The following is a 16,693-nucleotide window of genomic DNA, read 5'->3' on the forward strand; positions in this document are numbered from 1 at the left end:
CCTCCCAGTGTCCCCTGGGGGAGAGAGCTGGTGACCAGCTTACCCACCACTTACTGAACACAGGACACAGTCCTCACGCAAAAGAGACCACCGGGAACCCCTAAGACCAATCTCAGCAGAGTGGTCAATCAAATCCAGTATCACTGCTCTGTGGGAAGCAAAGTACAAGAGCCACACAGTAGGCCTGCATCCACACAGAGGCCTGGTGTCCACACAGTAGGCCTGGCATCCACACAGCAGGCCTGGCATCCACACAGAGGCCTGGTGTCCACACAGTAGGCCTGGCATCCACACAGTAGGACTGGCAATCACACAGTAGGACTGGCATGCACACAGTAGGCCTGGTGTCCACACAGTAGACCGGATATTCATTCAGACTCCCAGTGCCACAAGCTAGCATCACACCAAATATACTGAGCTAGAGGTCAGCATATGATGAGAAATGTTTCACCTCAGGACGGTTTTGTGAGGATCACGTTAAGAATGTGTGTGCAAATGTTAACCCTGCTGCTGTGTGCACTGAGCTCTCACTAAGGCCTTTATCAACATTCATTCAAGACCTAAAACATTTTCTTACTTAAAGAACCACATTGAAAGCTGGGCGTTGGTGGCGCACGCCTTTAATCCCAGCAGGAGAAGGCAGGTGGATCTCTGTGAGTTCGAGGCCAGCCTGGTCTACAGAGTGAGTTCCAGGACAGCCTCCAAAACAATACAGAGAAACCCTGTCTCGGGGGGGAGACCATATTGAAGTAGGGAGAAGTATTTCCCTGCCACTGGCAGATTTTGTGTTGATTTTATCAGAGTAACAAATGCACATGATTAAAAAGACTAATTGTCTATAGACTAAAATAAAAACCACCAACCCAGTCAACTAGAACAGTCTTAGAAGCCACTTTAGCCTTGCTAGAGCTTACCCTCTGGTACATGCCTTTTTTTTAATAGTGAGTTTATATTGCTATTTTTTTCTTTTCTTTTCTGAGTTGTCCATTTTTAATATTTGCTTTTTATTTTATGTGCATTGGTATTTTGGCATGGGTGTGGGTCCCCTAGAACTGCAATTACAGACGTTATGAGTTGCTATGTGGGTGCTGCGAATTGAACCTGGGTCCTCTGGGAGAGAGAAGTCAGTGCTCTTGACCAATGAGCCATCTCTCCAGCCCTATACTGCTATTTTTTCATTAATCATTTTAAGACATTATCTTGCAATTACATCATGACCCCCAACACACTCTTTTGAGACAGGATCTCACTACGTAGACCTGGCTGATCCAAAACTCACTATGCAGGCCATGATGGTGTCCTCAAACTAATAATGACTGCCTCCCTCTGCCTCCAAAAGCTGGGGTTAGGGGTTTGAGGCACCATGCCCGTCCCTGCTTCCCCTTTTAATCAACCAATTGTATCTGACCATCCCTCCCTGTTCTACACCTCTTTCTGCGCTGCCCAAGCATTTGCCTTGTCCGTGCTTTCTTTCTTTCCTTCTTCTCTTTTACTTGCCTGTGCTATTTAGCACTTTAGTTAGTTATTCAGCTAGTTTTTGTTTTTTGAGACAGGGTTTCTCTGTGAGCCCAGGCTGCCCTGGAACTCACTGTCCCTCCACCTGCCCGTCTCTTAAGTGATGAGATTAAGGGTGTGCGCCACCACAACCAGCTGGCTATGTGCCACTTTAAATTAGTGTTATCACCAATAATCCATCTCTTCCCGTCTCTGCTCAGGAGGGCCTTGAACTCACTGGAATCACAGGAGTATATCACCTCGCCCAGCTTTTTGTTTTGTTTTTGTAGACAAGGTCACTACGTACCCTTAGGTAGCCTGGAACTTCCTCTATAGATTAGGCTGACTTTGAGACACACACACACACACACACACACACACACACACACACACACACACACACACACACACAGAGGCATGAATACACACACTCCTTAAAACCTACTTTGAATATGCAGGTGCTATTTTTCACACAAATAAAACCATGCAGCTCAGTGGGATAAAAGCTTAGAAAGAAGTGTTCAGTAGCGAGTAACTACATTGAGGCTTTAAGGGAGTGCCAGACTCCACTCCCTCCAGGCATCAGGACACTCCGAATCGTCACCAGTGCCAGGTGCTGCCACCTGCTCTGTTTTCGGCATTCTCTTAGCAGTGTGTCGCATCTCCCTGGCAGCTAGACTGCTAGACATCCTTTCATCCTACACACCCCCCTCTCCCTTCGCTGCAATGTCTCTGCACTGCCCATGTTCCAACCGCGCTGCTTTCACTCCAATCTGCAAAGGGCTTCTTGTGTTTTAGATACGAGTCTTGGTCAGATATGTGGCTCCCAAATATTTCCTTTCAGTCTAGCCTAGCTTCTCATCTTTCCTTTTACGGTATGAGGACAGACCCCAGGGTCCTATGCACGCTAAGAAAACATCCTACTGCTATTTCATCCTCACACACAGACTGAAATTTTTGCAGTTGGAAGTCTGGAAATTTTCCTGTTACGGATCTTTTCTGGTGTCATCTAAGAATTCTGACACCATGAATTATTTTCTGTCGCCCTCCAATGCCCTTACAAGTTTACAAGTGAACCCTTAAGCCCATGCCCACTCTAGGTTGGCTTCTGTGAAGGTGTAGTGTTGCACAAGGTCTCTTTTTGTCTACACTGTCAACTGCTCCTGCATAGTTGCTGACACACTCCTTCTCCCTCCACAGACGGCAGATCTGCAGGTCTTCGTCTAGGTTCCCAACACTGTCCGCCAGCCCTTTGTAATCTGGGAGCAGGAACACTCCACCATGACCTGACAGAAATGTTGTCACCAATCTATTCAAATCACCTGTTTCATATTGGGTGCCCTGTGCCGTTCATGCTTTTAAAGGTGCTGGTGCATTCATATGAACGTGAAGAGAACCGGCTGAGTTAGGCTGAACCTTCCAGCATACAGCACAGCATTTCTCTTTCACGTCTCTCCATTTACTTGCTATTGTGGGGTTTGTATTTATAGATGTGCACTCTGTGCATGTGCACTCGTGGAAGACACAGCTGGCTGCTTCTCGGAGCGCCCACCTTGTTTGTGGAGACAGGGTCTCCCACTGGGTCCTGAAAGACTGGCTATTCTTTCCGAGGCCCCACATTCCCAGCGTCCATATCAGGTGGCACACAGCCATCTCTAATTCCTGCTCCAGGGAGATCCGATGCCTCTAACCTTTGCAGGCACTGCATTCACCATCACATACAACACACACAAGTGCGCGCACACACACACACACACATAATAAAAATAAATGTAAAAAGACAAAAGTAGAATCCTTGTTATTGCATTATTAACACTGTGTCCTCTGGTCTTCTTAAGACTATTGTACACAGCCATGTGCTGCCTAATGATGACTGCCTAATGCCAGTGACAGCTAATACAAGAGTTCCCTAAAATCATGAAGGCATCAAATTTTCCTAGTGCTGTCGAACTTCATGGCTATATTAACTTACAGTGCAACACATGACTCAACTCATAGTGATACTCACATGAACAAGTCAGAGTACATTAATAGCTACACAATAGCTATACAGCACATATATGGTATTTGACAATCATAATAATGACTGTGATGTTAATACTGTCAACTTGACAGAACCTACAATTACTTAGGAGACAGACCTGTGGAGACGTCTGTGAGGGAGTGTCTGGACAGGGTAAACTCAAGTGTGAAGACCCTACGTGCAGGCTGCACAGCACCAGCCCATGGCCTGGGACCCTGCACTGAATGAAAAGGAGGCAGTGAGCTGAGCACCAGCGTGTCTCCCGCTGCTTCCTGACCGTGGGTGCCACGTGACCCCTGCCTCGCGCTCCTGATGCCATGCCTTCCATGCCTTCCCTGTCATGACGTACCTCAAACTACAAGCCAAAACAAGGCCTCCCTTAAGCCAAGTGACTAATATAACTACGTTACGCTATACTCTTTAGAATTTTTGAGTGTGCTCCTGTCTAAAGTAGTTTACGATCAGATGTAGAGGCACACCTGCAATCCCATCACTTGGGAGGCTGAGGAAGGAGGGCTTCAATTCAGGGAAGTCTGAGATACCTAGTGAGACACTGCCTCGAAAACAGCACAGCGGGGCTGGAGGACAGCTCAGGTGAAGAGCACAGGCTGCCCTTCCAGCTCTTCCAGAGGACCCGGGCTCCATTCTCAGCACCAGTTCCACAGGACCCAAACACCCTCTTCTGGCCTCTAAGGGTACTACATGCACGTGGTGCATAGACATGCAAATAAAACACCCATACATATAAAGTTAATCAATCCAATGAAACATTCTAGAGCAAACCAAAACCCAGTTTGTTATTAGTTCACCAGCAGCCAACAGCAGCCCCCATTTTGTCGTAAAATCAAGAACACAGTGAGTGACTAATGCACCCATGTACTTGTAGGTTCCAACACTGTGATTTTTTATAACAATGAAGCTATCCAACAATGCTTTTCTCAGAATATGATCCACTGTCAAGCCCACAGGTGCTCTTACTTTCGGAGCCACAGTTGTTTTATTCGTGTTTATTCTTTTGCGCTCAATCTTTTGGTTAAAAGTTTGCCTCAAATGTGTATTTATCCTCTGCTGCCTGTGCTTAAAACGAGGCCCTGAAAAGCTGACTGAAGGTGTGAGCCTCGACTTTCTATCGGCTGGGCTTTACTCAAGCTGAGTGGGTGGTAATTCCCAGGGTAGTATGGAACTCCTCAGCCTCCCCATCAGAAGCTACACCTGACTGCACGCTGTTTGTGGAGAGGCCTGAACAAGAAAGGGGTTGTGGAGCCGCACGTCCCTAACAGGCCTACCTTAGCGTTCCCCACCTTCTGCTGCCTGTGCCAGGTATCAGTATATCCAGTGCCCCACCCCCCAGTGTGGAGGCTGCAGACTAATCCATCCCTGGATATTCAGTCGCCTGGGCGCCCCCCGAGCCACTGGACTCTGTCCTCCTTAGGGACCCAAAGCAGCTGGGCTCACTAACCAGATCACCTCATCTTCCCTGGCTTCCTTCTTTTCATTTATGTTCTTCCACAGCTGCCACCTTCCCTGTTCTCTCTGAACTTAAGGCTTTGCATACTTTTCTTAATTCATTTTCATTTAGGGGCTGCCACACAGCTTGCCCGGTTTCTTTGAGGTGTTCGATGTTGGACCCCGAGCATGGGACGGCTCCAGGGTCTGGAACAAGCTGGTGTCGTCACCTGCACATTGGGGAGACATGATTTCGCTGCTCTACAAGCCTCTTCTGGTATGGCCTTCAAGAGACAGAGTGACACACCACCACAAAGGGCCAGAGACTAGAGTCAAGAACAGGCTGGGTTTGGAGTTTTCCAGTTACTATGCAGAGACAAGACAGTGGGTAGGACACAGACTAACTTGCTTGTGTGGGGCTGGCAATGAGCTGTTGGGCAGGAGTGCCCAGTGGCCCAGATGACTTACCTTCACCTCCTTTTCAATATAGTCGCTCAGCAGTCTGTCCGGCTCGACACGCTCAGGCAATGCCAACACCACAGTGTGCAGGGGGCGCCTCTCTGTCACCTTCTCGTGGGCCTTCTTATCTCTACTCTTTTCACCTTTTAGGAACACTCGTTTAAATGGCGACACAATTCCAGGCTGCAGGTAGAAATGTCAATGATTGGAGTTCATTATTCACACGTTTGTGTTGTACCTACTAACAAACAGAAGTGGCCAAAACGATTAGCACAGTCACCATGAAAATGGCGACTGACCATACCAGCCTGTGAGAAAGGACATTCGAGGCTGAGGCATGGCTCTAGTCGGCTCAAATGCCATGCTAGAGCAGTGTCCGAGCAGACTCGGCATGGAGGACACGCAGGCCTCTTAGTGGCTCCTGTAACACTCAACAGCAACTCTTACTGGCATGAAGACAGGCAGGGAACAATCCCCCAGAAGACAGTAACACAGCAGAGCTCCAACTCCTCCCAGCTCTGTGAGGCCATGCCATCACAGCCCTGAGACAGCAAGTGACACAGGGGCTGTCACCTACAATGACATCTCAGCAGCCAAGGACACGTGAATGCTACTAAGCTCACGCCCCGACAGACCAGGTTCTCATGCAGCCCTTACTTCTGCGAGGGCTCTAAGCTGCCCCAACACTCACAGCCTCAACCCACATGTAATCCAGCTGAACCTGTGAGCTAGGGAGAGGGGAAGCAAACCCAGACCTCCTACCACGACCACAACAGAAGCTGTCCCCGGCTGTGTGGAAAGATGGCACTGACAGCCACTTCATCACTAAGGGAAACCAACACAGAAACCAAGACACTTAAGTGTGTCCTCTGCAGCAACAGGTCACAGAGACCAAAGCCATGAGCAGTGCAATGTTCCAGCTGTTTTCTCTCTAATGCAATAGACAGCTCAGGGAGGTATCCACAACACTTCTGAGTTCACCCCGCATGGCTGGATCCAGGCAGCAGCTGGGAAAGTATAGCACTGAGCTCTGACCTCCCCTTATCCCCCAAACTTATCCCACAAACAAATGTGCAGACTAAATTATCAACAGGACTCACGTGGCCCAAGGCTCCAGGAGACCCTGCTGCTCCCCAGCCTCACTCTCAGGCTCCAGGAGACCCTGCTGCTCCCCAGCCTCACTCTCAGGCTCCAGGAGACCCTGCTGCTCCCCGGCCTCACTCTCAGGCCCAGCTCTCTAGCACTAGGCAAGAACCCAGCAAACAAACAAGACTCATCGAGACTCGGGAAGCCACGGTGACACCTTTCCTGAGCCTGCTGCCTCCTGCTATGGACAGCTTCCTTGCCCCTTGGCTTCATAACCTTGGCCCTTTGACATCTGGGTTTTATTCCACCGATCCACTGAAGCCGACACAGACCCAGGAAGCCCATTCGACAGTCAAGACAGTCTTGGTGCTGGAGCTCCGCCTGCTGCTCTCTGCACAGCTCCCCTCCAACTGAGGACTCAGGGTTCACCACACAACTCTGCAGGCTCAAGGTCACCTGCTCTGATGTAGTCTGAGCCACCCTGCTTCCCACCCAAGACAGTCAGCCGAGCTCTGCTGTCTCTAAAGTGAGCCAGGATCTTTGCAAGGCACCCTGAGCAGCTCGTGAGCAAGCTACAGGGAGCTCTGAGCAAGGGTCTCACACACTGTAAGTAAGCGAGACGGAGTCAGCAGCTACTTCTGTAACTTTCACTTGACAATCGTCTCCTCGTCAAACGTCCTTATAGCCCAGCATCACAGTTTCAGAGTGCCTTCTACTCACTGTGACCAGACTGAATGATCAAGTGGGGCCAGCGTCTGCACCGCTGCACCCATGCACCCTAGGTAGGACAAGACTCTGGCCCAGAGCCCTGTAAACACTTCCATTCGTGTGAGCTGATGCTATCACCCTGCATCTCCCTAAACTGCAAATAGTCTGTCATTGATCAGCACACGCATGCACGCACGCACGCATGCACACGGGCAGCTTTTGGCACTTGCCAGTATGGAGAAGGGTGAAACAAGGTGCTGGGAACAACAGTTGGAGCTGGGTGGTGAGCACAGGAGCATCAGTTACTTTTTGGAGACAGGGTCTCATGTAGCTCAGGCTGGCTTCAAACTCACTGTATAGCTTAAAAGGACTTGCAGTCCTGTCTCCAGCTCCCAAGTGCTAGTGCCAGGATTACAGGTTTGCACCACGAGGCCTGTTTTTTGCCGTACAAAGAACAGAACCCAGGGCTTTGTGCGTGCTGGGCAGGTGCTGTCCATGTGAGCTACATCCCTAGCGCCTCCATTTTTAAGAATGTATATTTGCATAACAGTACATACTGGAGAAGGACGAATAACTGACACCGATCTCTGACCACACCTAAACTATGACAAGACCAAACACAAGAGGTCATGAGAGTCAAGACCTGCAGAAGATGAAAACAGCAGGAAGGACAGGGCGCTTTAAAGAGCCAGCTGTGGAGGACAGGTCCGCCAGGTCCCCAAGCTGAGGTAAGTGAAGGCCGCTGTCAGCCATCCAGGCTCACTGTCCTCAGGCTCCCACCGCTCTCTTTCAGCCCAGGGTGAGTTTAGATGAGTGCTGGACAGACAGACAGACAGACAGACAGACAGACAGACAGACAGACAGACAGACAGGGCAGTGGATAAGATAACCCCAATGTAGGGTTCATTTAGGAGAACAGTGGAAAATGTCACTTGAGACTTACCAGACACCCCGACGGCGAACTGCAGGCTAGAACTGACCCCAAATTTAGTGACATACTTAAGCAATGTAAAGATCATGTTTTGCCGGGTGTTGGTGGTGAACGCCTTTAATCCCAGCAGTAAGGAGGCAGAGGCAGGCGGATCTCTGTGAGTTCGAGACCAGCCTGGTCTACAAGAGCTAGTTCCAGGACAGCCTCCAAAGCGACAGAGAAACCCTGTCTCGAAAAACCAAAAGAATAAAAAATAAATTAAAAAATCATGTTTTGTCACCCCAGTGAAGACAGCTGTGATTTCATCACTGTGGCACCGCCTTTGACCGGATGGTACTCAAATACCAAATTATGCCAAATGTGTACACTTGATCACTTCTTTTTCCTTAGGCTTTTTTGTTTTTGTTTTTTAAAGACAAGGTTTCTCTGTAGGTTTGGAGGCTGTCCTGGAACTCTTTGTAGACCAGGCTGGTCTGGAACTCACAGAGATCTGCCTGCCTCCACCTCCCGAAGTGCTAGGATACAGGCGTGTGCCACCACTGCCCGGCTTTCCTGAGTTCTTGAACATCCCTGTGCTCATGGTCTATGGACCTGACCCTCCAGAAGCGCTATCCCCACAGCCACAGTACTCACCACAGAACTCACTCTAGTCAGAAGACAGTGCCTACCCCCACCCACTCCCCCTGGTGGAGCTGCCTGCCTCAACAACAGTTCCTCGCAGCGGACAGTGACTGAAGGCTGGCTCAGTAGGCCAGCAGCGCAGCTCTGTCAATCTGCCCTTTCCAGAAGTTGTCTGTTAGTCCAGCACATTACTAACTTATACACGGAAGCAACAGGAAACCAACTGTGAAACCAGAAGTTTGCCAATATCAACCTCTACCCAAGAAGCTCTCACCAAATCAACAGGCCCACACCCCACAGGCCATTTATACTGTTACTGTAACAGTGACACACAGCTCATAAAAACTGTCTGTGTTGGCAAGGGCCCTGGGTGTGTCTTGAATCCTAGCCCAAAAGACTGCAATGAGGTGACATTGGCTAGAACTCTACAAGGCAAAAACCCAGGCCAGTCCCTGGTGCTGCTGCATACGCCTCTCATGGTCTGAGAGTCCATTCTTTCCAGCTACGCACGCCCAGCCAAGTGCCCTACCACTGAATCATATACCCAGCTCTGCCTTTGGAAGCTTGTGTGACCTCCAGCATCCAGGATGTAGTTTGTATATTGCCCGAACAGGCTACAACAAGTAATAAATCCCAATGCATACCCTTTATTTTGTGTGCCTACCAGACCAGGAATCCAGGAAGGCTGTGGATGAAATAGTCCCTGCCCTCAAGAGGGCTATAGTGAAGCAGAAAAAGCTTCAAGAGCAGAGTAAGTACAACTGAACTCACAGTAAAAACAGGCAGCAGCTGAAGGCCTATTGTAATGTTAAGCCACCCGTTTGGGGGCCACCCTAAGCAGCAAGGAACAAGAAAAGCTGAACAGAAGCAATGTCACCCTTAGCCCACTCACGGCTAGCCAAAGACAGTGCAATTCCCAAATTCCAAGCCTGAGTCACGTGGAGGCACTCCAGTGCCTGTTGGAATTGGCCTTCAGATCTAACCAAGCACAGACACTGCGGATTGCAATAACCCCCATTACCCTTGGCCTCACTTTCCCAGACATCAGTTACCCACAGTCAACTGTAATTGTTAAGTATTAGAAGGAGAACTCCAGGAATTAACAGTTCATAGGTTTAAAATAGGTTGACTACAGGACAGTGTTACAATCGCTAGACAATAATGTACAGTGTCCATCTCTTACTACACTAGAACTTCAGCCCAGGAGAAAAGTCTATTGACACTGCATGAAGCCCTGCTTTAACCTCTAGTGTCACAGAAGGAAGATGCATGGCTGGGGATGTGGTTAGAACCCTAAAAACCACCACCACAACACAGCCATCACAACTATCCAGAGAACTATGGTAACACACCCCATGAGGTTGGTACACCCTGTGACAATGGCACTTGGAAGCAGGCGGATTTTGAGTTTGATGCCAGCCTGGGGTACATAGGGAGATCCTATCTTAAAACTACACAAATCTCTGAAACTAACTCACTCTGGTCTTTTCACGTAGTGACTCTGCCCTCCACATGCACTGTGGCATGGGCACAGACACACACATATATAAACACATATCCAAGAAAAGAGCCAGTACCTCTAGACTCCTGGGCCAAAGTAAATAATACTACCTGGATTCTCCACACAAAGCCCTAATGGCACCACACTATTCTGCAGAAAGTGCTGGCAAGACCAAGACAGGAGAACAGAGCAAACTGAGGTACAAAGGGTGCCAACGGTCTCACACGCACTTGTCACACGCACTCAAAGTCAAAGGTCCTATGCACGCTTGCCACCCACCACACACAGTGGCTCTAACAGTGAAAGTGAAGGCACTGTCCCCTCCCCCAATCTAACAGGAGGACAGACAGCAATCCCACAGAGACAGTCAGAGCAGGCTGGGGGTGAGGGGCCGGAAGACGCTCAGAGGTCAATGTGAGGGTCTGAGAAGAGGCCTGTGGACAGGACGGGCGAGCAGCAGGAGCTAGTCACACATCACATCCTGTCCAGGCTGCAACTTGTATGAACTCTAACAAAGAATCCCTAGCTGGGGCAGGCATGGTGGCGCACACCTTTAATCCCAGCACTCGGGAGGCAGAGGCAGAGATCTCTGTGAGTTTCAGGCCAGCCAGGGCTGCACAGTGAGACCTTGCCGCAAAAAACAAAACAAAACGCAACACCAACAAAACAAGGAGGTCCTTCTGCTGACCCTGCTGTCTGCCTCACTGACGGCAACCAGCTTCAAAATCCCAATACCTCATAAAACTCAGATGAGGTGGCACAGGCCTACCATCACAGCACTACGGAGACAGAGACAGGAAGATCAGAAGTTCAAGGTCATCATCAACCAAGTCCAGCCCGGGATATGTGAGCCCTGAGAGAGGGAAAGGTAGAAATGGGGAAGGAGGGAGAAGGGGAAGGAGGGAGAAAGGGAAGAAGTGCTCCCGCCCCTCCAATGGGAAAGGACAAGACACGTGAGCCAGGCATACATCCCTGCCTCAGGGCTTCCAAGCTCAAGAGGAGTGGAACCAAACGGAGCCTCCACCTACTCTACCTTTTTGCTCCACTGGAAAGTCCACAGAGTCTCAATGCCCAGAGGGCTAGGCTGGGGCTAGGCCAGGGTCCACGCTGGCAGCCTTGTCCTGTTATGCGCTCATGGATAAAGTCCCAGATCTGAGCTCCCTCAGTTTCTCATCCTTTCCCCACCATTTTTCAGCTTTGATCTTAGAACTCAATGGACTACAAGTCCACAAGAAAATACTTTCCCTGAAAGACAAATCCCATGGCCTCTCATTCCGTAAGAGTGCAACAGTGAGTGCCTCAGCGAGACAGAGCAGCTCCTTGAACGCACGCAGGCCCAGTCCTCGCCTCCACGCTCCTCCATCCAGCACCCAGTCTCAGCCTGGGAAGCTGCTGAGTAAGCTCCACCCAGCATCCTAGAGTGGGCCAGGGTCCCAGTGTGCAAGCACACCCTGGAAGCCGCACGGACATCAGTCCCTACAAGGACGATCTTCTCTACCCCGGGCATGAACCTACCTCGTTCTCCATGGGAGATCTCCCGGGGCACTTGGTCAGAGAAGTTCCCTTGGAGGAATCCTGTTCCTCCCTTTCTGCCACACTTGCTGTGTCTTCTAGCCCTTCTGAGCTGCTGAAAAATGTGATCCGATGCTAAGCAGTCCTCTAAAAACGCGAGTGCACAGGAAGACCAGAAACCACAGCTTCCTTCTGCAAAGCTCGCTGGAGCTGTTTACAGCTTTTAGAAAGCTTGAAGAGCAACAGCACCCAGAAGCTGTCGGCCGAGTCAAGAAGACTGCAGGCAAAGCAGACACACATGAAGCAGCCTGCGCCCCTCCACTGCTCAGAGCAGAAGCCCACAGGCAGCCTGCGTCCATGTCCATCCCACTCTGCAATCATCCTGTAACTTGAGGTGCCAGAGACAAACAAACAGAAGGCAGACTTTGCAGGACTACGGCTCTCAGGACAGAGGGCCCTCTGGTCCTGGTGGCAGGACAAGGCCAAGCCTGCTCCACCACGCTGTATCACCACTGCCCACAGCAGCAAGACCTTGCAAATGAGACAGGTGCATTTGTAGGTGTGCCCAGGAGAAGGGTGCTCAGTCTACAGCTGCGTAGGCCAGCAGACTCTTCAATTTAAGTCACCAACTTGCAACAAAACAAGTTTGTTTTAATTGCCTCACAGTTAAACTTCCTTATTGAGAAAGGAGAAGTTAAATTTGTTATTGATAAAAGATTCTTGCAGCCAGGCAGCGGGGGCACACACCTTTAATCCCAGCAGCAGCAGGCAGACCTCAGAGTTTGAGGCCAGACTAGTTTACAGAGTGAGTTCCTGGACATCCAGGGCTACACAGAGAAATCCCGTCTCAAAAATCAAAACAAAACAAAACAAAAGCCCCTACGATTGAATACTTCAGAATGACTTGCAAATAGGAATGGCTATTTAACTAATTAGTATGAATATATATACACATATGTGTGTGTATATATACATAAGTGAGTGAATATAACAAAATGCAGATGTTCCTAGCTCTATGGTAAATCAAGTCCCCAATGAAACTATCATAAATTAAGTCAAAATGCACTTAACCCACTAACCTCCCCCTTAATGTGTTCAGAGCACCTACACAGCCCCATTAAACACCACTAACACCTAACCCAAAAGTGGCTATTTTATATAATCTAATCAATTCTATACACTGCAAGTGAAAACTTCTTGGGAACAATTGTGTGGGTATCTTTTGTGTCATCATAAAGCTGGAAATTCATTAAGTGAACCATCCTATGAAGATGTGCAGTCACCATTTTATTAATTCCAGGTAGAACCGAATCAAAAGGCTAACACAGTCAATGGCTCTTTGTCCATAAAAGGGGGACAATTTCATAAGGTTTTGCTTCATTGACCTATGACAAATAAAGTTTAACCTTCCTGGTTCCAAAAACTTGTTACTGCAGACTATTCTGTGTTTCAATTATTCACCTGTGTGTTGAAAACTCAGAAAGCACGGAAGAGTGGGCGTGCAGTCCCACACACTCCGTGACTCAGTACCTGTCACCAACCAGCTGGCCTGCCGCGACCTCTTTAAAACCCACAACAGTCACTCTCAGGCTCCTTTACAGAAAGAAACCAGGTAACACTGACCCTCAGAACAGGTGTGTGTGTGTATGAGAGAGAGAGAGAGAGAGAGAGAGAGAGAGAGAGAGAGAGAGAGAGAGAGAGAGAGAGAGAGAGAGAGAGAGAGAGAGAGAGAGAGAGAGAGACAGAGACAGAGACAGAGACACAGAGACACAGAGAGAGACAGAGACAGACAGAGAGACAGAGAGACAGAGAGACAGAGAGACAGAGAGAGTGAGAGTGTGTGTGTCCCTTAACAGGGTGGATGGGTGGTGTGGTGTGTGTGTGTGTGTGTGTGTGTGTGTGTGTGTGTGTGTGTGTGTGTGTGTGTGTGTGTGTGTGTCCCTTGCTTTTTTATTCCAGGGGGCCCCTCCCAGGGAGACAGGCATGACTAAGAAGGTAATTAGCATGGTGCTAACACTAATCCACTAATCAACACTGCGCATGTGGGTCAGCAGGGAAGAGAAAGGTACAGAGCAGACAGCGGGAGGCACCAGGGCAAGCATTTTAAGAACTACCACACAAGAGCAGGTAGCTATGGAAACAACAAGTGCACCACCTCAGAAGTCACAAAAAGTTCATTAGGACAGTAAAACAAACAGTTAAGACCAGAATGAGTGGACAGACTGGGACTGGTCGACATCTGTCTGCTGCTTATATTCCAAAAAAACAAATGTTTGCTTTTATTTTGTGGTGCCCAGATTGATGCCCCAGGGTCTTGTACATGGAAATACGCATTCCACCCGTAGCCCCACCAAGGCGACTTTTACTGGTAGCCCTGTGCGCCAGGAACGATGGCACACACCTGAGTCTCGGCACTTACGAGGCAGGCAGCTCTGGCTTCACGGTGAGTCGAGTCCAGCTACTGTTTTCATCAGTCACCACACTTGAGCCCACTCTCAGCAAAAGACTCCTAGCTGAAAACTGTGTTCTGGGCAGGAGAGATGGCTCAGCTGTTAAAGACCAATCTCACAACCAAAACTATTATTGTGTTCTAAACCGGACACGGTGGTACGTGCGTTCAATTTCAGCAAGAGAGACAGAGGCTGGCAGATTTTTGTGAGTTCAAGACCAGATAACCTGGTCTCTGTAGCAATTTCCAGGCCAGCCGAAGATACCAAGACCCTGCCTCAAAACATACAACAAAAAAACCACTGCTCACTCAATGATTAGGGACTTTTAATGTTCTCAATATAAGCTTTGTTGAGGTTTGTTTTCTCTTTTATTACCTAAGTATCTAATTAATGCTTTGGGGCTTGCCTCCTGGCCTAAAGTCTAATAAAATATTTCTACCTGGTCTTTACAGGAGGGTTATTTTGTGTATTTTCTAAAAGATTTATTTTATTATGTGTACAGGGTTCTGTCTACATATATGCCTGCACACCAGAAGAGGGCATCAGATCTCATTATGGATGGCTGTGAGTCACCACGTGGTTGCTGGGAATTGAACTCAGGACCTCTGAAAGAACAGCCAGAGCTCTCAACTTCCGAGCCATCTCTCCAATCCCTTATTGATTTTTTTATGTGTATTCGTGCTTTGCCTGTAAGTTTGTGTGTGCACCAAGAGCATGTCTGCTGCCTGATGACACAAAAGGACATGGAATCCTCTGGAACTGGAGTTACAGACAATTGTGAGCTGCCATGTGGGTGCTGGGAACCAAATGGGGTCCTCTGGAAGGGCAGCCAGTGCTTTTTTTTTTTTTAAGATTTATTTATTTATTATGTATACAGTGTTCTGTCTGCATGTATCCTTACAAGCCAGAAGAGGGCGCCAGATCTCATTATGGATGGCTGTGAGCCACCATGTGGTTGCTGGGAATTGAACTCAGGACCTCTGGAAGAGCAGCCAGTGCTCTTCTTAACCACGGTGCCATCTCTCCAGTCTTAAAATCACACTGTTCAAAGGGTGTTTCTGGGAACTTTGGAATGGAGGCAAAGATTAGAGTAGCTCTGAGGAACAATGGGCAGAACTGTAGGCTGGCAAGACAAAACTTACATCAAAGGGTAGTACTGAGACTTACTGTACTGAGTCTCAAGGGAGTTAAGACTTGCTTTGAATATAAACAAATAATCTTTTCTTTCTTTAAAAGATTTATTTTTGCCAGGCAGTGGTGGCTCATGCCTTTAATCCCAGCACTCGGGAGGCAGAGGCAGGCAGATTTTTGTGAGTTCAAGGCCAGCCTGGTCTACAGAGCAAGTTCCAGGACAGCCTCCAAAACAATACAGAGAAACCCTGTCTTCGGAAAAAAAAATTTTTAATTAAGTATGTGTACAGGTGAATACATGCACCCACAAGGCCAGAGGTAGAAGTTCTCCCTGGAACCAGAATTATAGGCAGCCATGAACTACCTGATATGGGTGCGGGAAATTAAACTTGGGTCTTCTGTAAGAGTCACCTGCCTGGTCCCAAGGTTAGTGATCCCTTTTGTGAGATTCTCAGTAAAATTACAAGTTTATAACTGGGAAAGGGATGGGTTAAAATCAAAGGTCATATGTTATTTGACCTCAATCATGGGTGCTATTCTAAATTCTATTTGAAATATCTCTATCAAGCCGGACTTGATGGCTCAAAGTCTTTATCCTGGTACTCAGGAGGCAGAGGCTGGGGCAGGCAGATTTCTGAGTTCTAGGTCAGTCTGGTCTAGTTTCAGGCCAGCTAGAGTGAGTGACACAGAGGGAGGGAGGGAAGGAGGGATGGAGGGACCTCTATCAGAGAAAGACTAGTGAGTGGCTGGGGATTTGGAGGCACAGTTTAGTTGGTAAAGGGCTTGTGTAGCACGTAGGAAACCCCAGGTTCTACCCCCAACACTGGGTAAGCCAGGCAACATATCTACAATCCCAGCATTCAGTAAGTAAATACAGTACAATCAGGAGTTCAAGGTCATTCTCCATCCTCAGCATCCTAAAGTGTGAAGCCAGGCTGGCTACAGGAGACCCTGTCTCAAAAAAACAAAAACAAGTAAATAGACAAATAAATAAAACTGTCATGCCAAGTAGTGTAACTGTAGTGATACCTCAAACATCATGGAGGTAGTCAAACACTTCCTGATTGGATTTAAGTCCTATACCAACAGAGGAAACCCATACCCAGGAATATTGTTGGGTCAAAAGCCTGTGGCTAGATAGGTCACGGGCAGTGGAGGAGAACCAGCGACTATTAGTGTACTAAATGAACACAGTAGTAAACTGACTTTAATGACTTATTGTTATATCCATAGATTAATGAATCTCAACCCTTATTAGAGAAGTTCATGTCTGCAGTAAATGGTGGCTAACAGAGTCCCACAACTGCCAAAGAGCAAAGAACAAAACACTG

At 48.4% G+C, this 16,693-nt stretch overlaps 1 protein-coding gene across 2 annotated transcripts in view; it reads right to left on the reverse strand.

The window, feature by feature from the left end:
• Positions 1 to 16,693, reverse strand: part of Ccm2 (CCM2 scaffold protein) — a 51,912-nt gene that overhangs the window by 21,418 nt on the left and 13,801 nt on the right. The window contains exons 1-2 of one of the 2 annotated variants that reach the window (XM_040746688.1): positions 11,785 to 11,982; positions 5,432 to 5,605 (exon numbers count right to left, since the gene is read on the reverse strand). In XM_040746688.1, the coding sequence (XP_040602622.1) occupies positions 5,432 to 5,605; positions 11,785 to 11,796 (186 nt within the window). In that variant the 5' untranslated portion in view covers positions 11,797 to 11,982. Of the gene's footprint in view, positions 1 to 5,431; positions 5,606 to 11,784; positions 11,983 to 16,693 lie in introns of those variants that run through there. The other variant, XM_040746687.1, reaches the window with a different exon arrangement.

The sequence above is a fragment of the Mesocricetus auratus genome, unplaced genomic scaffold (genome assembly GCF_017639785.1).
Source record: "Mesocricetus auratus isolate SY011 unplaced genomic scaffold, BCM_Maur_2.0 Super-Scaffold_100006, whole genome shotgun sequence".
NCBI lineage: Eukaryota > Metazoa > Chordata > Mammalia > Rodentia > Cricetidae > Mesocricetus > Mesocricetus auratus.